We start from the raw sequence: 22078 nt of genomic DNA, 5'->3' as shown, positions 1-22078 counted from the left end.
TTAATGTCCCCCAGCAGAGTAACCTGAAGATGCTGTGTAGCCCGGAGAGGGGCTGAAGGGTGCATGGGGTCTGGTTTGGCTCTAGACCAATCTGAACCCAAAGGTAGAAACACGCTGGGTTCTGAAAGCCAGGCTGAAGGCTGCTAAACTGACAAATTCATCCCAAGTCCATCTCCAGGCAGTCTGGGCTGTGTCAGGGTATGGCCAAGTCTCCAGCTGTGGGGAGGCCCAGCACAACCCTTGTTCCAGGCACCCCCCACCCCCCGCGCCACCACCCCCACATTCTTTCTTTGTTGTGAAAGCAGCAAGGGGTGTAGGAGGCGGGTCAGGAGGAGTCAAGCTTTAGAAGATGGGCCCCAGCTGCTGCTCAGGCCTCCAAGATATGCTGAGAGGGGATGGATAGTGCCTTGTCTCCCCTCTGGCTCCGGAGGGCCCCCCAGGCCTGCTTAGTCCTCCCTTCCCCCAAGCAGCTGGGAGAACGAATGGCAGCCACAGAGGGCCTCACAGCCAGGAGAAGTGGCGCCAGGACTCCAGGGTCCTGCCACATGGCCACCACATGTCCCTGACAACCCAGTCCACAGCACCTTTTCCTTGGGTTGTGGGCCTCCTTCTTCCCCATCCCCCAGATGCCTTCCTACAGGCCCTGCTGGAGATGATACAAACAAGGGGAGGAAGAGAAGAGAGATCCAAGAATCAACACTCCTCCTGCTGCCCCATCCATCACTGCCCCTCACCCTCTGTGAAGGGCCCCAACACAAGCCCTGCTTCATACCCTCTTCAATCAGGACTCAAGTCGCAGAAAGGTTACCTGATTCTTTTATTTAAGAAAAGTGAAATACATGGACCTGAAGTGAGACAGCAGAGGGAGGGAATAAGAGCGGCCAAGGCAAGGCAGCTTGGCTGGCCAGCCCTCAACCCTCTGACTGAAAAGCCAGCAGCAGGCTGCATCTCTGAGGGCCATACCTGCTTTGTACCCACCTTGGGGGCCTCAGAGCTAGCTACTCTAGAGGACCACAGGGTGCGGAGAGGGTGTCCTGAGGGTCCTTCCTAAGAGGGATTCCTGAGGAGGGAGCTGAAACCCTAAGGGCAGCAGCAATCTTCTGGTTAAACTGCTCCCCTTCACTGTCCCACCTAGGGGTGGGGAAGAGCCAGGAGCAATGGGGAATGCTGTGAGGGCTATAGGGGTAGGGGGACCCAGCAGACCTGGGGACTGGGTTGAATGTCAGCTGCTTGAAGAGAGGTCCATGGAGCTGGCACTGAGGCCCCGGGAGACCTGAAACAGACAACACTACCCCATCAGCTCAGGGACCTCAGCCTCCCAAAGACTGTCTCCTGGAGTCCATCCATCCAATGGCCACAGTGTATCTCTGGACCTAGGATCACATCCATCTCTGGACCAGTCTATCTCTGGACCTGGGACTTTGTTTAGCCTCTGCTAGGGTTTTCCAGAAGGCCACAATCTGGTGGAGAAGCTCTCTGGAAGAACCACATGAATACTGGCATATACTCTGAGTGTGTTCATATAAGAAGTCATTTGCCATTAAAATATCATTACTGTTTTCTCAGATGGGGATTATTTAATACTTTTCTTTTTCCATTCTCATCTACTATGAAGGTAGCTGCAGGATGAAAAAATGAGTATCTCCAAATAATTCTTAAATTATTCATAATTCCAAAGTACCAGTTTAAAGAATATTCCTATTTCCCTCCTTATTAACTTATTTGCTACTATGTCTGGCCTGAAACTGTCCCTTGGTGGTCATCACTCACCACAAGCTATCTGCCTGATTCCTTAATAACTGCAATCCCCTGGCTCATCATTATCCCAGATGACTCCCCTCCCCACTTCCCTTACTCCACTGGGCTTGCTCACTGGCTGTTCTTTTTTCATCACCCACCAATATGCTCACAAGCACTGCTCTCACCTGGAGGGGTGCTGCACTAGGTTGGTTCAGATAGTTCAAGGAGGCTGCTCGCTTCATGTTGCTGCTACAATGGAAAATGGAAGAACTGAGGCCTCCTCTCTTCCTCCTGAGTGGCCTTAAAGCTGTGGGCCTCTTGAGCACTGCCACACAAAATCAAATCACTGCCTCCCCTCTATCCCCTCCCCCAACTTTTCTTATCTGCATCAGGAACCAGTATCTCAGCTACCTTCACCTCCCAAGTTGGGGCACCCATTCTACCCAAACTCTCTCTCCATGGCTGTCCCATTGACTTCCTCCCTGTTTCTCTCCAAGATACCTCTCCAGAGATCAGGGGCCAAGAGGAGTTGGAGGCAAGGGCTTACTTTACTTGCCTGCTTTACCATATCTTTTTTTTTTCTTTTCTTTTTTTTGAGACAGAGTTTCACTTTTGTCGCCTGGGATGGAGTACAATGGCATGATCTCAGCTCACTGCAACCTCCACCTCCCAGGTCCAGCAATTCTTCTGCCTCAGCCTCCCAAGTAGCTGAGATTACAGGCACCCACCAGCACGCCTGGCTAATTTTTGTATTTTTAGGAGAGATGAGGTTTCACCTTGTTGGCCAGGCTGGTCTCGAACTCCTGACCTCCGGTGATCCACCCGCCTCGGCCTCCCAAAGTGCTGGGATTCCAGGCTTGAGCCACAGCACCCAGCCACTTTGCCATATCTTGACTTCCATGTGTACCTGGAAGGCCGAGGCTCGGTCCCCTGGAGCTTCCTCACCAGGATTTCACTGCTTCTGCGGAGCACATCCCGGATCTTGCCCAGAGAGCCACTCCTCTGCAGGGTCCCACTGCCATCCTGGCAGAAAGGGGTGAGCTATGAAAGCTACAGGGATCCCACACAGATGGGTTTCTGAGTCTAGTCCCAGCATTTATTCTGCACACATCCCCCACCCCCAAGGCCCAGTGACTGAAAATAAAAGTCCGGTCAAAAGCTTGCTCCCAGAGATACCCCTGAAGGGATACACTACCTAGACTGGGACAGCATAGCCAAGAGCCTCTCACCACCACCAGCAGGAGTGGGCAGGAGAGATGAAAAGGCAATGATCAGACTTACCCCGGACCATTCCACAGCCACAGAAGCATCTTCACCTCCCTCGAATTTCACACTGTCCCCAGGGCCCTCCTGGGACGTCCTTCTACCATCACTCTCCCCAAGCAGCTCTGCCACCTTGGTCTGACTGATAGGGTCAGTGCCCTGGAAGGAAAAGGAAGGACCTGGGACTTCCCACTCCTTAACTCCTCAGGATGGGGCTTTCAAATTTTTTTCACCATCAGCCACTGCAAGGAAAACATTTTTCCTTGTGATGTCTCAGTATATGCCTACTGGAACAATACTCACCTTTTCTATTTGCAATGCATTGCTATATATAGATCTGTATATATTTTTAGCCCCATAGCCCACACTGAATTGATTTCACAACCTACTATTGAGACCCACAATCTGAGAAATTCTTGACTTAGGCTCTCCCCCACCTCACTCCTCTCACCCACACCACCCAGGCCCCTCCTTATGAAAGGGCAGGGTTTCTCCTTCATATCCCCATTTAGTGAATCTTGAAATTAGAGTCCTGACCACAAAGTGCAGGTAGGGGGTAAGAACATGCTTAAAAACAACCACAATCACAACACTGCTTCACTTTCCTCTCCCTCCTGGCCTCATCAGCCTTTCCACTTATTCTTAGGAGACTCCCAAGAAACCTCAGCAGTCTCTCATCCCCAGGGCCCTTCCCTCAAGGACCTCCTTCCCCTCTGGGCTTCTGACCTGTCTCCGGGACCGCTGGGCACATTCCTCCAGGGTCTCAGCAGCCTCCAGCTTTCCCTGGCGCCTATACAGAGCTCCCAGGTTTCTCAGAGTAGTGTTCACGGTGGGGCTGTGGTGAGAAACAGACCAGAGAAGGAAGAGAGAATGGGTTCAGAAAAGAAAACATTTGTCTTCCAAGCAAGACAAGAGGAAAAAAAAAAATAAGAAAATAGGAGAGGGAACAGAGCTAAAGCTCAGGGAAAGTCTACGGGAGGAAGGGAAAAGGTCTGGGAGGCTGGGAGCCTGGATGGAGGGCATCGGAGGCCAAGCTGGCTTTTCACTGGCAGCTCACCTGCTCACTTTGCAGGCCTTGTACCAGCCTCCATACTCAGCATAGGGTGTGCCACCCTCATGGTGCCGGCTCTGCAGGACAGAAAGAGGCCAAAGAGAAGGGCAGGGAGAGCCAAAGATAAGAATACAGAGATGCTGGGATGCACGGTGGCATGGGGCTAGGGTGCAGGCTGGGCTGGGGAGGACACCATGCATCTGGGGCTGGTGCTGGGGTGGGAAGTGTGAGTTGGGCTAATGGAAGGAGAAAGACAGAGACCCTGGTAGCCTTGAGCTCCCCAGGCTGGCCCCCCTTCCCCCCACTCACTTTGCTCATTTCCTCCCGCTCCTCTGCATGCATCCAGATGGGCTTGTGGTCATCTGGGGGTGATACACGGGGTGGGGAGGTTAGAGATCGGAGCTAGACAGTGTCGGAGAGCCAGGACCCAGAGGCTGACAGGCTGGACTGAAGGGGTCTGGCTCCCCCTGGGAACCACTGTGGCCTAACCCCCGACCTTTGGTCTGCATTTCTTTTCTTTCCCACAGACCCTTCCCCAAGCCCTCACCACTCACCATCCACAGACCCAAACTCCTGCACATGGGCACGGGTCAGGATCTCTTTGTATAGTGTCTCAGCCTCAGCATATTTGCCCTGTTTCAGGTAACAGGAAGCCTAGAAGACAGAAAGGCAAAAATACAGGAACAAAACATGGAGGGAGGCAAGGTCTTCTTTTTTTTTTTTTTTTTTTTTTTTTTTTTCAGACAACGTCTTCACCAGGCTCAGGGAGTTCCACTTCTCGGTGTCTCTGTGACTTTCCCCAGAGATCTTTCTCACACCTCCTTCTCCAGGTGCAGGGTCAAGGGTATTCCCAGCCCACTCTCAAGAAGCTGTGGCGCTTCTATAACCGGAACGAAGCAGATCCTTCATCCGCAAAGGCAGCCCCAGAAATGGGCACAAACTTGATAAGAGCAGTGTGCCAGATTGTGATGCTTCCTAACTCTAGGACCCAGGTGGCCTCTCCTTCCCGTTCATTCCACCTACTTTGTCCCCTCCTCCCATACCAGGTTGTTCTTGGTCCGGGCTACATTAGGGTTGTCTGGCCCCAGCTGCCCCTCGTAGATGGCCAGTGCTCGCTGGTAGTAGCGTTCCACCGCCTCATACTTGCCCTGGTTTTGGCACAAGAGGGCCAGGTTGTTCAGCTGCTTTGCCACATCTGGGTGATTAGTGCCCAGGACCTGAAAGGGAACAAAGGAGTGGATAAATGGCTATGATTACGTGTGTGTGCACAAGCACACGTGTCTGCTTGCATGTAGGCACACACATGTGGAAAGCAGAGGAATGGGAATGAAGGAAGAGAGAACAAGGCAGAGACGGGGGTGAGAAAAAAAAAAGTGAAAGAGGAGTGTTAGACCAGAGAAGCCATGTAGAGAAGGGTCACAGCAACAAGGGAAGAAGGGAGAGAGGGCATGGGTACCTTTTCTCGAATCTCCAGTGCCCGCTGGCACAGAGGCTCTGCCTCCTTGTATTTGCCCCTTTTGCCATAGAGCACAGCCAAATTGTTGAGTGTGGCAGCCACCTATGAAGACAGGCCGGTCCCCATCAGACATTTGGGTTGCAAATGACCTATGGGAATCTGAGGTTCCCCACCTCCCAGCAGGGCCCCACAATCACTGCACAACTCTAAGAGACAAAGACTCTACTACCCTGGAGCCAGGGGCTGAAGGGAGGGGAAACTGCTGAACAGGATGGCTCTGAGGCTAAGGGATAGTATCGCCCTCTAGGGGATTTTAAGAAATTTCTGGAGGTGGTTTTCTTTTGTTGTTTTTTTCCCTTTTTTTTAGTTGCCATGATGATTACCTTTGAGGAGGCAAGAATGCTATAGATGTTCTGCATGTGTGAGACAGCTCTGCCAACTTTTGAATGTCCTGCCGGACATCCAAACACTAAATGTAAGCATTGATATTTGATGGGATATCAAGACAGGAGGATGATTTCTGAGATACATCATCCCTGCCTATCATATGTCATACCATAGGGAATTATTTTCACACAGATCATGTTCAAAAATAACTTTTTGGCCGGACGCAGCGGCTCATGCCTGTAATCCCAGCACTTTGGGAGGCAGAGGAGGGCAGATCACCCGAGGTCAGGAGTTCAAGACCAGCCTGACCAACATGGAGAAACCCTGTCTCTACTAAAAATACAAAATTAGTCAGGCGTGGTAGCACATATCTGTAATCCCAGCTACTTGGGAGGCTGAGGCAGGAGAATTGCTTGAACCCGGGAGGTAGAGGTTGTAGTAAGCCAAGATCATGCCATGTTGCACCCTAACCTGGCAACAAGAGTGAAATTCCATCTCAACAAAAAATAAATAACTTTTCAGCTGGGTGCCGTGGCTCACACCTGTAATCCCAGCACTTTGGAAGGCCGAGGTAGGTGGATCACTTGAGGTCAGGAGTTCACGAGCAGCCTGGCCAACATGGTGAAAACCCATCTCTACTAAAATACAAAAATTACAGTAGCATGCACCTGTAATCCTACCTACTTGGGAGGCTAAGGCAGGAGGATCACTTGAGCCTGGGAGGCAGAGGTTGCAGTGAACCGAGATTGTACCACTGCACTCTAGGCTGGGTGATACCGTGAGACTCTGTCTCAAAAAACAAAACAAAAAAAACTTTTCATTTTTCATTTTCTGTACATTGACAACTCTATCATTTGCTTTGGTGTGATATCCCTACCTTTTTTTTTCCTTTCTTTTTTATTTTTTTAGAGACAGAGTCTTGCTCTGTCGCCCAGGCTGGAGTGCAGTGGTGCAATCTCGGCTCACTGCAAGCTCCGCCTTCCGGGTTCACGCCATTCTCTTGCCTCAGCCTCCCGAGTAGTTTGGACTACAGGCACACGCCGCCACATCTGGCTAATTTTGTGCATTTTTGGTAGAGACGGGGTTTCACCATGTTAGCTAGGATGGTCTCAATCTCCTGACCCTGTGATCCGCCCAACTCGGCCTCCCAAAGTGCTGGGATTATAGGCATGAGCCACTGCGCCCGGCCGATATCCCTACTTAAGGTTGTTTCTCTCTTTCCTTTTATTTATTTGTACTTATTTATTTATTTATTTATTTTGACAGAAAGTCTCGCCCCATCACCCAGGCTGAAGTGCAGTGGCATGATCTTGGCTCACTGCAACCTCAGCCTCCTAGGTTCAAGCAATTCTCCTGTCTCAGCCTCCCGAGTAGCTGGGACTACAGGTGCATGCTGCCACACCTGGCTAATTTTTTATTATTAGTAGAGAAAGGGTTTCACCTTGTTGGTCAGGCTGGTTTCAAACTCCTGACCTCAAGTGATCCGACCATCTTGGTCTCCCAAAGTGCCGGAATTACAGGAGTGAGCCACAGCACTGGGCCACTTTTTATTTTGTTGAGATAGAGTCTTGCTGTGTTGCCCAGGCTGGAGTGCAATGGTGTGATCTTGGCTCACTGCAACCTCCACCCTCCGGATTCAAATGATTCTCCTGCCTCAGCCTCCAAATAGTTGGGATTACAGGCATATGCCACCATGCCCGGCTAATTTTATATATATTTTTTTAGTAGAGATGGGGTTTCACCATGTTGGCCAGGCTGGTCTGAAACTCCTGACCTCAGGTGATCCACCTGCCTTGGCCTCCCAAAGTGCTGGAATTACAGGCATGAGCCACTGTGCCCAGTCTCTTTTTCTTACACACAAATAAATCTGGTCTGTCATTTCTTTTTTTTGAGACAGAGTTTCACTCTTGTTGCCCAGGCGGGAGTGCAGTGGCATGATCTCAATCTCGATCTCCCCTCACTGCAACCTCCGCCTTCTGGTTTCAAGAGATTCTCCTGCCTCAGCCTCCCGAGTAGCTGGGATTACAAGCGCCCGCCACCACACCCAGCTAATTTTTGTATTTTTAGTAGACACGGGGTTTCACAATGTCAGGATGGTCTTGAACTCCTGACCTCGTGATGCGCCCGTCTTGGCCTCCCAAAGTGCTGGGATTACAGGCGTGAGCCACCATGCCCAACCCTTGTGATTTCTTATAATACTGTACTTTAATAAAGTGTCCACCTATATTTTCAGTGTTTTTTTAAAGAGACAGGTGCTCACTCTGCTATACAGACTGGAGTGCAATGGCATGATCATAGCTCACTGTAACCTCAAACTCCTGAACTCAAGCAATCCTTCCACCCTAGACTCCCAAGTAGCTGGGACTACAGGTGCACACCACTGTGCCCAGTAAATTTTTAAATTTTTGTAGAGACAGGGCCTCGCTATGTTGCCCAGGTTAGTCTCCCACACTTGGCCTCAAGTGATCTCCTGCCTTGGCCTCCCAAAGTGCTGGGATCACATGCATGACATGAGCCACTGAACCCAGCCGCTGTCTCATTTTTCTAGTACTTCTCGTATGGAATGGCTTACTGGTCTTCTAAATCCAGAATCATTCATTATATATCAGACCACTTTGCAATTTTTTTTTTTTTTTTTTTTTTTTTGAGATGGGGTCTCGCCCTGTTGCCCAGGCTGGAGTGCAATGGCGAGATCTCAGCTCACTGCAACCTTCACCTCCTGGGTGATTCTCCTGCCTCAGCCACCCAAGTAGCTGTGATTACAGGCATGTGGCACCACACCCGACTAATTTTTGTACTTTTAGTAGAGACGGGGTTTCACCATGTTCATCAGGCAGGTCTCAAACTCCTGACCCTGTGATCTACCTGCCTCAGCCTCCCAAAGTGTTGGGATTACAGGCGTGAGCCACTGCGCCCAGGCCACTTTGCTATTTCTTTTAACAAAGTTGTACTCAATACAGTTACTGTTGTTTTGTATTTTTATCTTATTATATTACATTGTATATATTGTTCTTATAAATTACTTTTTTTCTTTTATATTTACTAAAGTAGCATATTAACTTTTTTATAAATCATATATGGATTTACCTATGACTTATTTATGAATTAAGTTCAAGCAAAATACTCGTTATAAAAAGGAGTCACTGAGTCTCAGAGAATTAAGCACTAGGATCACTGGACAGTGCCTGGAAGAAAGGACTTCTTACTCCTCCTTTCTCAGCACCCTTAGTGAGTGGACTGAGGGCAGCAGATGGATGAGCTAAGAGAGGCCAAAACAGCAATGGTATGGGGTGTGGGGTGTGGAGTGTGGGGCAGGGAGGGCAAGGAATACTGACAGCAGGATGATCAGGGCCCAGGGTGCTCTCCCGGATGCTGAGGGCATCATTCAGCAGGTGGGCAGCTTCCTTATACTTATTCTGGTCCCTGGAAGAAGACAAAAGTGACAGGAGTTACCCTGAACTCTGCCTGCAAGCCTTCTTCTTCCCTCCTTCCCTTTGGGAGGACTGAGTACATTTAAGGACTGGGGACCTCCATGAGGAGACACGAAGCCTGGTGTGGACAGTAAGGGGGCTTCACTGACATACTCATACCAGAATGCAGGGCACTGCCATCGCAAGAGGAGGCCACAAGTTATAGGAAGCGAGAGGGCAGGGGGAAGAGAGGGAGAGAGCACGCCCCAAAAGAGATTAGAGGAACAGTGATCCCAAACAATGAGCAAATGCTTAGGTATGGGAAAAGTGAGAGTTCTGGCACATTAAGAAGCACCCGAGTGGGGTGTATCTGGGAGGCCCAACAGGCAGGAGAGGTACCCTGTAAAGAGGAAAAATGAAAGCCAAAGGAGGACCAAGGTGGGAATGTAGGGGAAGATCTGGGCACTGGAGGAGGGAAGTCCTCACCGATACACCAAAGCAAGGATGTTGAGCATGGTGGCAACATCAGGGTGGCCACGGCCTGATGTGCGCTCCAGGTCCTCCAGTGCCTGCTTACAGAGTGGCACGGCCACCTCATAGCGACCTTGGGCTGCGTACTGAATCACCAGGTTGTGCAACGTCCGCAACCTTGCTGGGATCTCATATCCACCCTGCTGAGCTGCTGCAGTACCTTGACCACGGGACACTAAACCATCACAGAAAATAAACAAAGGACTCTTCCTCTCTCCTTTGCTGTCTGCCCTTCCACTCCCCATTGCACGTCTTGTTCCATACCTACGCCTGCCCCAACATGGGCTCTCAATATTAGACCTGCCTCAAGCACTATTCTTTTATCCACTCCCTTGACCTGTGCCCATCACAACCTCAGTTATTCACCCAGTAATTCATTCATTCAACAAACATTTATTTAATAAATATGAACCAAGGGATGTCCCAGGAGTACAAAGGTAAGAAAGACCTGGTTCTGGCCAGGTGCAGTGGCTCATGCCTGTAATCCCAGCACTTTGGGAGGCCGAGGCAGGTGGATCATGAGGTCAGGAGTTCGAGACCAGCCTGGCCAATATGGTGAAACCCTGTCTCTACTAAAAATACAAAAATTAGCCGGGTGTGGTGGTGGACGCCTGTAGTTTCAGCTACTCGGGAGGCTGAGGCAGGAGAATCACTTGAATCCAGGAGGCGGAGGTTGTAGTGAGCCGAGATTGGCCCACTGCACTCTAGCCTGGGAGACAGATTGAGACTCTGTCTCAAAAAAAAAAAACAAAAACCTGGTTCTTTTCCTTGAGGGGCTCATGGTCTCCCCATCTCAGGTTTATTCTCCCACTAGACTGTGAACTCCTTACTGGTGAGACCTATGCCATTTCCATCTCAGTACTCCTAGTGCCTAGCACAGTACCTGGCACATACTCAGTGTTTAATACATGTTTGTTCAGTGGAGAGGCTGAGGAAATCGAAGTACTAGCCCAGCCCCTGCCCTGTCTCCAGAAAAAGTGGATAACCTATTTCCAGATGGTGAGTGTCCTGTGTACAGGGTGGGCCACAGCTAGGGCCAGCCTCCTGCTGCCCCTTTTCACCATCCCATTCCCGAGGCAGACTCACAGCCATTGCTGGGGTCCTCTTCCTCCTCATTAGGGAAGAGGTCATCCAGGGAATCCTTGGTGGCATCGCCTTCTTTCTCCTCCTGGAAGGGAAGAAGCAACATTAAGGGCCAAGATATCCCTACCTAGTAGCCTCCTCAGTGACCCCTCTAAGCCATGAAATCACAGACAGATGGGGCATAGGAGAAGACTGTTGTTCCTGTCTCTGCCCCGGAAAGGCTAGCAACTGGCCCAGCCAAGCCCAGGCCTCTGGTTTGTAACAGCCAGAGATGCTTTGGACAAAACTTCCCCCTCCTTCTCATACAGAAAGTTTCCTTCCTGGCCGGGTGTGGTGGCTAACGCCTGTAATTCCAACACTTTGGGAGGCCGAGGTGGGCGGATCACCTGAGGTCAGGAGTTCAAGACCATCCTGACCAACATGGAGAAACCCCATCTCTACTAAAAATACAAAATTAGCCGGGCGTGGTAGCGCATGTCTATAATCCCAGCTACTCGTGAGGCTGAGGCAGGAGAATCGCTTGAACCTGGGAGGCAGAGGTTGCGGTGAGCCGAGATCGCGCCATTGCACTCCAGCCTGGGCAACAAGAGCGAAACTCCGTCTCAAAACAAAAAGAAAAAAGAAAAAAAAAAGATTAAAAAAAAGTTTCCTTTCTAACCACCCTCAATCTCTCCTTAACTCTTGTAATTATGGCCCTATGCTGATCTCTGTGTGTTTATGTTGATTATATGTCTGTCTTGTCTCTCCTGAGGGAAGGGAGTATGTCCGATCTTATTGACATGTACCCAAAAAGTGTCTAGCTCAGCCTGGTGCCCATCATCTGCACAGCTCATTCTGGACTTACTGCATAACCCTCCCTCACCGTCTAACCTATTCTGCACTAGGAAAATCTGCTTTTCCCCATCAGGAACTGCAGCCTCATCCAAACACCAACCTTCCTACCCAGCTTCACCAATGTGTCCTGTGCAATCCATCTACTCACTTTCCCTGAGAGAGACCAGCTTTTCCAGGCTGTAAGCCTTATCCATGACACCCTGCACTCCAGTCTAAAAAGCTCCTTCCTCTTCCTCATCATGAAATTTCAAAATCCATCTCGAATGGGATGGATCCTAACCCACTGAAATGGGAAATCCAACCTATATCCTACCCATCCCTGTACCCTGCTTCCTCGATTTTTTTTGTTAGTTTTTTGAGACAGAGTCTCTGGTCTGGCAACAGCCCAGGCTAGAATGCAGTGGTACAATCACAGCTCACTGCAGCTTCTACCTCCTGGGCTCAAGCGATCCTCCCACCTCAGCCTCCCGAATAGCTGACGCTACAGGTGCACACAACCACATCAGGCTAGTTTTTTAAATTTTTGGGGAGACAGGGTCTCACTATGTTGCCCAGGCTCCCTGCTTCCTCCATGAATTCTTCTTAGACCATTCCAGCTCTCACAGACATATCTCCGTGAAATTCTTCCCACACTGACTGAACCACTCATCCAGCACTGAGCACTTGCTGCTTTGTATTTTGTCACATATGTGTTCTCATGGATAAGACTTGTTCCCTACAGATACATCTGAAGAAAACACACTCTCAGCCAGGCACGGTGACTCACACCGGTAATCCCAGCATTTTGGGAGGCTGAGGCAGGCAGATCACTTGAGGCTAGGAGTTTGAGACCAGCCTGGCCAACATGGCAAAACTCTCCGTCTCTACTAAAAATACAAAAATTAGCTGGGTGTGGTGGCAGATGCCTGTAATCCTAGCTGCTTGGCTGGCTAAGGCACGAGAATTGCTTGAACACCAGAGGCGGAGGTTGCAGTGAGCTGAGATGGCATCACTGCACTCTGTTGAATAGGGTTAAATATCACACATTTTGGGTCAGGCATGGTAGTTCACACCTGTAATCCCAGCACTTTGGGAGGCCCAGGCGGGCAGATAACCTGAGGTCAGGAGTTCAAAACCAGCCTGGCCAACATGGTGAAACCCCATCTCTAGTAAAACTACAAAAATTAGCCAGGTGTGGTGGCAGGTGCCTGCAATTCCAGCTGCTCGGGAGGCTGAGGCAGGAGAATTGCTTGCACCTGAGAGGCAGCGGCTGCCATGACCCAAGATTACACCATTGCACTCCAGCCTAGGCAACAAGTATGAAACTCCATCTCAAAAAAAAAAAAAATTCACACATTTTGAAAGCAAATTTTAGGAGGGTCATGCCCAACTGGGCTATGCTTTCCCTAATTGTAGCACGCAGGATTCTCGATTGGAATTGTCCAGGTCCTTGTCTATCTCCCTCACAAGCTTGTAATTGTGAGAGCAGGAACTGTGTGTGCCCCACTCACCAGTGCAGTGCACAACGCCTGGTACATAGGAGGCATCTCATTACATGTTGACTGAATTAGCTGAATATAGTTTTTCCCCTTGCTGTCACCTGGAGTTGGTGTCAGGGCTGAAAAAGGAATTCTTTCAGGTAAGAGCAGCTTGGGTAGAGCTGATGGACCCTGAGGATGATGGGGCAATTTCCCCCATGTCTGTGGTAACTCCTGGCTGCCCACCCCTTAGCCAGTCTCGCCTGCGTACACTCACCGTGGTGTGTCCATCCTCATCATACTGTCGCAGCTGCCCCAGGAACTCCAGGTGCTTCTTTTCCTCCTCCAGCTGAGCCACAGCCTGTTCACTGCGCTGTAGCCGCTGCTGGGTGCCAGCCAGCTCGTCCCGCAGCCACTGGTTCTCCTGGCATAGCCGCCGCACCTGAGCCCGCAGCTTCTGTTTCTCCGACTCCACTGTGCTCAGGTGGCTGGCTAGAGCCAGCATCACCTAGATGGGCATATCCCCTGAGCTCCAGATTCTGGGTGGGAGTATTCAGGAACAGGTGGAAGGGGAGCCTACTGGGACATAGCAAGACTGGCAGGGGCACAAAGGAGCCAGAAGGTGGGGGTGTAGCAGTGGCACTACCTTCAAAACACCCTGAATCCAATTTCCCACTACCTCCACTGCCGTCACCCTGGGCCAAGCCACTATCAATTCCTACCCAAATTACTACAATAACTTCCTCACTGGCCTCCTTGTTGCTGCCCTTGTTCTCCTACTGTCTATTTGTAACCCAGCAACCAGATGATGCCAAGTTAGACCACATCACTCCTCTTCTAAAAACATTCCAATAGTTTCCATCTCACTCAAAGTAAAATCAGGGTCAGGCACAGTGGCTCACGCCTGTAATCCCAGCATTTTGGGAGGCCAAGGCGGGTAGATCATGAGGTCAGGAGTTCAAAACCAGCCTGGCCAACATGGTGAAACACCATCTCTACTAAAAATACAAAAATTAGCCGGGTGTGGTGGTGCGCGCCTGTAGTCCCAGCTACTCAGGAGGCTGAGGCAGGAGAATCACTTGAATCTGGCAGACAGAGGTTGCAGTGAGCCAGGATGGTGCCACTACATTCCAGCCTGGGCAACAGTGCAAGACTCCATCTCAAAAAAAAAAGTAAAATAAAAGTCCTCAGGATGGCCTACAAGTTCCACTTGATCCATCTCCCTCCCCTCATTCACTCTACTGCAGCCATACTGGCCCCTTGCTGTTCACTGACCTCACCAGGCAGACTTCCATTCAGAGTCTCTGCATTTGCTGCTCTCTCTGATTAGGATGCCCTTCCCCTGTTTAATAGGCATGACTCATTCCCCTCACCTTCACATCTTTGCCAAAATGTCACCTTTTCAAAAAAGGGTGACCTTTTTTGACCACCCTATCTAAAATTATACCCTCTCTCCACAGTCCCTAGTTTCCTTCCCTGCTTTATTTTGGTACTTTTATCCTTAGCAATTATCATTCTGGCATACCGAATCATTATTTATTTAGGTATTGTCTGTCTTCCCCAGCTAGAAGGTAAGCTCCAAGATGGCAAAGATTTTTACAATTTTGTTCAATGATGTATTTCTTCAGTGACCAAAAGCATTCTGGCACACAGTAGTGACTTAATACATATTTAATGAATGGATGCAAACGTCTAGAGTGAGGTGATCCCAAGCAACCCCAAACCTTCAATCAGGTACCTGCTCCTCCATCCACCCTGGACCACTTGGCACCACCTTTGCCCTCTCACCTGGGCCTCACTCAGCCCGAGCTCAATGTTTTCCATAGAACGGCGAAGCTGCCGGGCCTTCTCATGCACCAGCCCTTCCTCGTGGCCTCCCTGCTGCAGACACTCAATGGTCTGGGACAGGCTTTGCAGCACGGCCTGGTGTTCACTGTGCAGGGCCTCTAGCCCTTGGCTGACCAGCCGTGTGCTCCCCAGGATCTCCTCTTGGCTGAGCCGGTGGCCTGCAGGCTCATCCCGCTGCCCCAACACCAGGCCTGACATCCTGGCCTGGGGGACCTTGCCCGGTCTAGGGAGAAACAACAGAGTTCAGCTGGCGTAAAGATGAGACAGAGAAGCTGAGAACTTTCTCAGAGGGTGGTGGGAATCCAAGTGAAGGGACAAAAGTAAGAGTGACCCTGTGGCTTAGTTGGAGAGAGAGAGTGACCAGCAGGCAGGGAGCCCAGATCACTAAACTCAAAGTTAAGGTTGTGGGCAAAGTGAGAGGGAGATGAACTGACTTAAATAAAGAAAGACTATAGTAGGAGCAAAGGTGCTTAGAACTAGCAGAAGGATTCAGGACTTAGGAAGAGAACAGAAAAGCAGTTAGAGCCTGAGTTAGGAAAAGTTATCCAGGGATGAGAGACAGCACTATGGAGATTACAGAGGATCTGAGGGAGAGCTTCAAAGGGCACAGGGCTAAAGTGGGATTATGCAGAAAATAATGCAAGGATCTAGAAAAAAGAGAAGGAATCTTTGCAAAGTTAAATCAGGGAACAAAGGGAAAAGAAGAAAACAGGAGCTTCCTTGCAGGATCCACATTAGAGGGTCCCAGAAAGCTCAAGGTCTTCAGGCTGCATCACCTGCAGAACTAAGCCCAGCATCTCCAAACCTGGTCAGTCCTACATCTTTTCCTACTTACCTTCAACCCATACTTCCCACCCCCCAGGACCCAGACTGTGTTCCCACTTCCTCCGAAGGGTCTTGTCTCTCATCTTTGAAGTCTTCTTACCTGTGTACAGAGCAGAGGCCCTGGCTGTGGCACTCAGGCCGGAGCCCGGAAGAAACTGTTCAGCAGCCAGAGAATCAGAAGGATCTGCCCTGCCCAAAGTCCAGAAGTCCAGCGTTCCCACCCCTTCTCTCACCACTTCACAGCTACCCAGAGGACCTGGCACAGAGCCCCACCCAGGACAAACAGCCTCCCTCCCTCACTCCCTCTGCCTACAGGTCTTCAAAGACGCCCAATTCCCTTCTCCTTACCCAAGCCAGCCTCCCTCATCGCAGGCCTGGGGAGCTACTGTCTCCCAGGAATATGAGAGAGAGAGACTTAATCAGAGACCTACAGCAAGAGGCATGTCTGGGAAAGAGGAGGGAGGAACACCTGGTCACTCCACACCCAGTCACTTCAATGGCTTTGTCTCTGTCACGGTCACCTACAAACAGGCTCTGAGAGGTATCACCGTAGGGTGCCCCCCTAATGCCCGATGATGCAGGGAAGAATGGGAGGTCTGCTGAACGGCTGCCGGGTCACAAGGAGGGTCTCCCGGGCCTGGAAACGCAGTAGAGGAGTGCCTCGGGCTGCCGACCTGCCCTGGGGCCCAGGGTTGGGAGAATGAGATGGGCGGGGGCGGTAGGGGGGAGGTGTGGATGGACGACCGAGGTCCGCAGCTCCAGCGAGGACCTGGAGGCCTAACGACCCCGAGGTCACTGAATCAGTTGGTGGCGCAGGGGGCGGGGCAGGCCGGCTATCTGTCTGTCTGGACGCCGAGGGGCGGGGAAGAATCGCGAAGGGCGGAGTTTTTGAGCCTGGAGTTTTGTAAGGTTGGTTGGAGGGGGTTTGTTTATCTTTCTGGGAGTGCGAGAATAAGAGATGGCAGAGACCTTAACCTTCAGCCTCAGAGGTACCCTCAAAGACTCACCTGCAATCTGCCGGTCTGGCTGCCGCTCTTGCCGGTACTGCCCCTTTAAATCCATGATGGCTGCCGCTCGAGGCAATTGTTTTGACGGGTCTGGGGGCGGGGCCTGTTTCCTAGTCACGGGACATTAGAGCTGCCCGCGGATTGGCTCTCACCGCGTTCAGGTAGGAAAGGAGGTGTGTATCCTGCTTGGGCTCCAGTTTTCTGCCCGCCTCCGTTTACGTTTTGCGGAGCGACGGCGCCGGACAGTTAACGTCATCTAGGAGCGCCGAGCAGCTTGGCTAAAAGTAAGGGTGGAGTGCTGAGCCCTGGATAGCCGGATGGCCCTGTGGGCACTGACCCGCGCTCTGCGCTCTCTGAGCCTGGCGCCCCCGACCGTCGCCGCCCCTGCCCCGAGTCTGTTCCCCGCCGCCCAGGTAATCCATCTTACCCGGGAAGAAGGCTGCTTCCATTCGGGCTACCGGAGATGGGGTCTGCGGGGATGCGAGGCGGGGGTTGCAAGTCTGGTCAGGAGTCACGCAGGTCCATGACCATGGATAAGGCACACTCAGCCTCAGCTTTTTCCTCCACAAGTGTTGCTATCTCATAGGGCGAAATTCTTCAGACGAGATACTTAAGGTGAAAGTGCTTTACAGATCACCGGTTATACAGGTTTCGGTAATAACTAACGTTTATCGAGTGCGTATGATAAGCCAGGTATAGGTAATAGACGTTTCAAATAAATGAACTCCTTTCAAATACTCTATAAGGCAGTTACTATTCCCATTTTATAGATGAGGAAAATGATAAGGAGTCCAAGGTCACACACACAACTATCAGAGCTAAGCAGTCTGTCTTTCAGAGCCAGTGCTCTTAACCATTATGATACGATACCTACAAGGATGAGTTACTGCTGATATTAGAGAATGCAGGGCAAGATACAAAGAACAGTGGCCTCAGGGGAAGGTATCCTGAGGTCCTAGTGGGTGGGTGACTGGTGAGTCACGCAAAAGAGAAGTAAGTCTTGCTCCTCTGGAGCTCTCAAGCTGCTTATGGTAGAGTTTGACAGATGCATGTTTAAAATTCAAATCCAAATCAACCTACTCTGAAATGCTGGGAATACAGCAAGGAACAAGAGTGAAATGACCCCTCCCCTCCATTCGTATGTGAATAATTCCCAGCAACATAATGCAGAGGGCAAAAGGAATTGGCACTGATGGTGATACATGGATGTATGGAAGTTACCAGCTATGGAGAAGGGAATTGTTTAGGTAAAAACAGATTCCTGGAGATGGAGAGTTCTGGGCCAAATTTGGAAGGAGATGATCATGGGGAGAACATTATTGGGCAAGCTGTGAAGGGTGGAGTTTTTGGATAGCTGGTTTGGGATAAATCCAGGAGGAAGTGGGCTGCAAGCTAAAATTGATCAGTGCCCTCCGACTTGGTTCTCTGATGCTTTGCCTTCAATTAGCTTTCAAATGAAAGAGATGTCTTTTTATCCCCAGATGATGAACAATGCCCTCCTCCAACAGCCCTCTGCCTTGATGTTGCTCCCCTGCCGCCCAATCCTTACTTCTGTGGCCCTTAATGCCAACTTTGTGTCCTGGAAGAGTCGTACCAAGTACACCATTGCACCGGTGAAAATGAGGAAGTCTGGGGGCCGAGACCACACAGGTGGGAGCAAGGACAAGGGGATTTAAGCAATCAAAGGGAAAAACATGTTAAGACCCTAGATCTGTATATTGACACACTTGTACCTTGTAAGGCAGAGGAATGTAATTAAAAAGCACTTATTTGGCTCCTTTTGCATGTAGTATGTGCACAGGAACCAGAGAGTAGAATACAAAGCAAAAGGTAATTGGTCTGTACTTCTAAAGATAATTTGGGTAATTGAAGAAAATGGGCCATACACAGGATGTGCCATGACATTTTCCTTCACACCCTTCGAAAATTTATAACAGACTGGGTAAGGTTGCTCATGCCTGTAATCCCAGCACTTAGGGAGGCTGAGGTGGGCAGATCACCTGAGATCACAAGTTTGAGACCAGGCTGGCCAACATGGCAAAACCTCGTCTCTACTAAAACTATAAAAATTGGCCAGGTGCAGTGGCTCACACCTATAATCCCAACACTTTGAGAGTCCAGGGCAGGCAGATCACTTGAGGCCAGGAATTCAAGACCAGCCCGACCAACATGGTGAAACCCCATCTCTACTAAAAATATAAAAATTAGCCAGGTGTAGTGGTGCAGTCCTGTAATCCCAGCTACTTAGGAAACTGAGGCATGAGAATCACTTGAGCCTGGGAGGTGGTGCCTGCAGTGAGCCAGGATCGCGCCATTGCACTCTAGCCTGGGCAGCAGAGCAAGACTCTGACTGAAAAAAAAAAAGATTAACCAGGTGTGGTGGCAGGCACCTGTAATCCCAGCTACGCAGGAGGCTGAGGCAGGAGAATCACTTGAACCCAGGAGGTGGAGGTTGCAGTGAGCCGAGATCACGCCATTGTATTCCAGCCTGGGTAACAGAGCAAGACTCGTCTCAAAAAATGTGTATATTTATAACAGGCTGGGTGTGGGTGCTCCTGCCTTTAATCCCAACACTTTAGAAGGCCAAGGCGGGAGGATCACTTGAGGTCAGGATCCAACCTGGGCAACAGAGTGATACCCTGTCACATGCACAAAAAATAACAGTTGAAATTATTTGAGTATGATTTACATGACTCTCAGTAAACTTATTGATTTCAGTAATTTGAAAATGTTTTATCTGGAAGTTTTATACAATTTCAGTAATGTTTTTTCACTTAGCTTCATGTTGGTGTTGACCCTCCTTACTCCAGTGTGCTGTGCAAATTTTGATCATTCTCTGTAAGCAGTGCTCTCTGGCAGAGAATGGGCCAGGTCCCAGTGCTGCAAACTGAACTACTCTCACCTGAATCATATCCCCAACTGTCCTAAACCACAGGCCGAATCCGGGTGCATGGTATTGGTGGGGGCCACAAGCAACGTTATCGCATGATTGATTTTCTGCGTTTCCGGCCTGAGGAGACCAAGTCAGGACCCTTTGAGGAGAAGGTTATCCAAGTCCGCTATGATCCCTGTAGGCAAGTTTGGGATGTGGGATGATGATGGAATGGTCTGAATAACTGCATAGCTTCTCAGGAGATGTGGGGCTGCCTAGATGGTCTGCTTACTTGTCCCTCACCCTGATCAGGTCAGCAGACATAGCTCTGGTTGCTGGGGGCAGCCGGAAACGCTGGATCATCGCCACAGAAAACATGCAGGCTGGAGATACAGTCTTGAACTCTAACCACATAGGCAGAATGGCAGGTGAGAGATGGCTACCAGATGTGTGGGCTGGAGGCAGCAAAGGTTCTAGAGCTAATGAAATCCTGTCTTTTAGTTGCTGCTCGGGAAGGGGATGCGCATCCTCTTGGGGCTCTGCCTGTGGGGACCCTCATCAACAACGTGGAAAGTGAGCCAGGCCGGGGTGCCCAATATATCCGAGCTGCAGGTATGGGGAAAGGAGTTGCCTGGGTCCTATAGTTTGGAAAGGCAAGGAGAGTCTGAACCGATGGTTCCACATCTGGCACTGGTAGAGAAAATTAAGGAAAAAACAAGAAACATGAGGATGAAGATATGCATGTGTTTTGACCTAAAATGTAGCATGCATCCTTCTTTGTGTATCTGTTCCTAAAGAGCAAAGCAAGGGCAGCATGTGGGGTGTGGCCCCTGTGTAAATTCCTCTGCACCCCCCTGTTTTGTGGAGGGTGGCAGATCAGCTTCTTTCCCCAGGGACATGTGGTGTGCTACTGCGGAAGGTGAATGGCACAGCCATTATCCAGCTGCCGTCTAAGAGGCAGATGCAGGTGTGTATGGGTATGGCTGGGAGGGGTCAGCAAAGGAGGAATTTTTGGAATATAACTTTCCTGTCTGGGGTAGGTAGGTCCCAGCTGTTTTATGATGCAAGGAACTGCCTTGAGCTGAGGCTGTCCTTTTCTGCCACATGACTTAGGTGTGCTTTGTCGGATTGGCACCATAAGTAAGTTTTTTTTTTTTTCGAGACAGAGTCTTGCTCTGTCGCCCAGGCTGGAGTGCAGTGGCACGATCTTGGCTTACTGCAACCTCCACCTCCCAGGTTCAAGCAGTTCTCCTGCCTCAGCCTCCTGAGTAGCTGGGATTGCAGGCATGCACCACCACAGCTGGCTAATTTTTGTGTTTTAGTAGAGATGGAGTTTCACCACGTTGGCCAGGCTGGTCTCGAACTCCTTACCTCGTAATCCACCCGCCTTGGCCTCCCAAAGTGCTGAGATTACAGGAGTGAGCCACTGCGCCCGACCCTAATTTTTTTTGAGACAGGGTCTCTATTGCTTGAGTGCAGTGGCACAGTCAGCTCACTGCAGCCTCAAACTCCTGGGTTCAAGCAGTTCTGCCTGATCCCCCCAAGTAGCTGGGACTACAGGCGCATGCCACTCTACCAGGCTAATTTTCATATTTTTGTAGAGGCAAGGTATCACCATGTTGGCCAGGCTGGTCTCAAACTCCTGAGCTCAAGCGATCTGCCTGCCTAGGCTCCCGAAGTGCTGGAATTACAGGTGTGACCCACTGCACCTGGCCCTGGCTAATATTTTTTATTTTTGTAGAGATGGGGTCTCATTATGTTGCCCAGGCTGGTCTCGAACTTCTGAGCTCAAGTGATCCTCCAGCCCCGGCCTCCCAAAGTGCTGGGATTACCGGCCTGAGTCCTTGCGCCCAGCTCTTTGTTTTCAACTACCTAGTTCCTACTGTAGGACCTTCACTTAGCTTCAACCATCTTGTGCTTTTCCTTTTTCCTCTCTCCTCTCCTTGAGTCTAAGAAGCCCCCCAAGGGTTTTGCTGTCAACACTGTCAAGCTCTTTCCCCCACATTGTATAGAATCTCCATCTGTTTTCTCTGTCAGGTGCTGGAAACGTGCGTAGCAACAGTAGGCCGAGTATCCAACGTTGATCATAACAAACGGGTCATTGGCAAGGCAGGTCGCAACCGCTGGCTGGGCAAGAGGCCTAACAGTGGGCGATGGCACCGCAAGGGAGGCTGGGCTGGCCGAAAGATTCGGCCACTACCCCCTATGAAGAGTTACGTGAAGCTGCCTTCTGCTGCTGCCCAAAGCTGATATCCCTGTACTCTAATAAAATGCCTCCCCCTCCTGTAATCTGTTACTGGTTTTTTGCGGGAGG

At 50.4% G+C, this 22078-nt stretch overlaps 2 protein-coding genes across 8 annotated transcripts; one reads left to right on the top strand and one right to left on the bottom strand.

Annotated features, from left to right (window-relative positions):
• Positions 1–798: 798 nt before the first annotated feature.
• Positions 799–16978, bottom strand: KLC4 (kinesin light chain 4). 6 transcript variants are annotated; one of them, XM_025382004.1, is made up of 17 exons: positions 16317–16720; positions 15986–16074; positions 15001–15283; positions 13490–13720; positions 10925–11006; positions 9794–10013; positions 9233–9320; positions 5511–5612; positions 5098–5271; positions 4609–4708; positions 4364–4416; positions 4061–4131; positions 3730–3838; positions 3022–3162; positions 2648–2763; positions 1926–1989; positions 799–1273 (listed from the first exon to the last, which is right to left on the bottom strand). In XM_025382004.1, exons 3-17 carry the CDS (start codon positions 15256–15258, stop codon positions 1223–1225), a joined length of 1860 nt encoding a protein of 619 aa, XP_025237789.1. In that variant the 5' UTR covers positions 15259–15283; positions 15986–16074; positions 16317–16720; the 3' UTR covers positions 799–1222. The 6 variants fall into 6 exon arrangements, with proteins under 6 accessions (XP_025237789.1, XP_025237788.1, XP_025237790.1 ...); XM_025382003.1 differs by lacking the exons at positions 15986–16074; positions 16317–16720 and adding an exon at positions 16893–16978; XM_025382005.1 differs by lacking the exon at positions 15986–16074 and having other exon boundaries at positions 16355–16720.
• On the top strand, positions 16957–22058 carry MRPL2 (mitochondrial ribosomal protein L2). Of its 2 annotated transcripts, XM_025382008.1 has the most exons (7): positions 16957–17305; positions 18374–18542; positions 19828–19966; positions 20077–20192; positions 20266–20376; positions 20658–20731; positions 21802–22058. In XM_025382008.1, the coding sequence occupies exons 1-7, from the start codon at positions 17210–17212 to the stop codon at positions 22012–22014; spliced, it is 918 nt and encodes a 305-aa protein (XP_025237793.1). In that variant the 5' UTR covers positions 16957–17209; the 3' UTR covers positions 22015–22058. The 2 variants fall into 2 exon arrangements, with proteins under 2 accessions (XP_025237793.1, XP_025237794.1); XM_025382009.1 differs by lacking the exon at positions 20658–20731 and having other exon boundaries at positions 21802–22051.
• The last annotated feature ends 20 nt before the right edge of the window (positions 22059–22078 follow it).

This window comes from Theropithecus gelada, chromosome 4, assembly GCF_003255815.1.
Source record: "Theropithecus gelada isolate Dixy chromosome 4, Tgel_1.0, whole genome shotgun sequence".
Lineage (NCBI taxonomy): Eukaryota > Metazoa > Chordata > Mammalia > Primates > Cercopithecidae > Theropithecus > Theropithecus gelada.
Note: the sequence above shows the minus strand (reverse complement) of the source record. Positions and strands in the feature narration are given on the sequence as shown.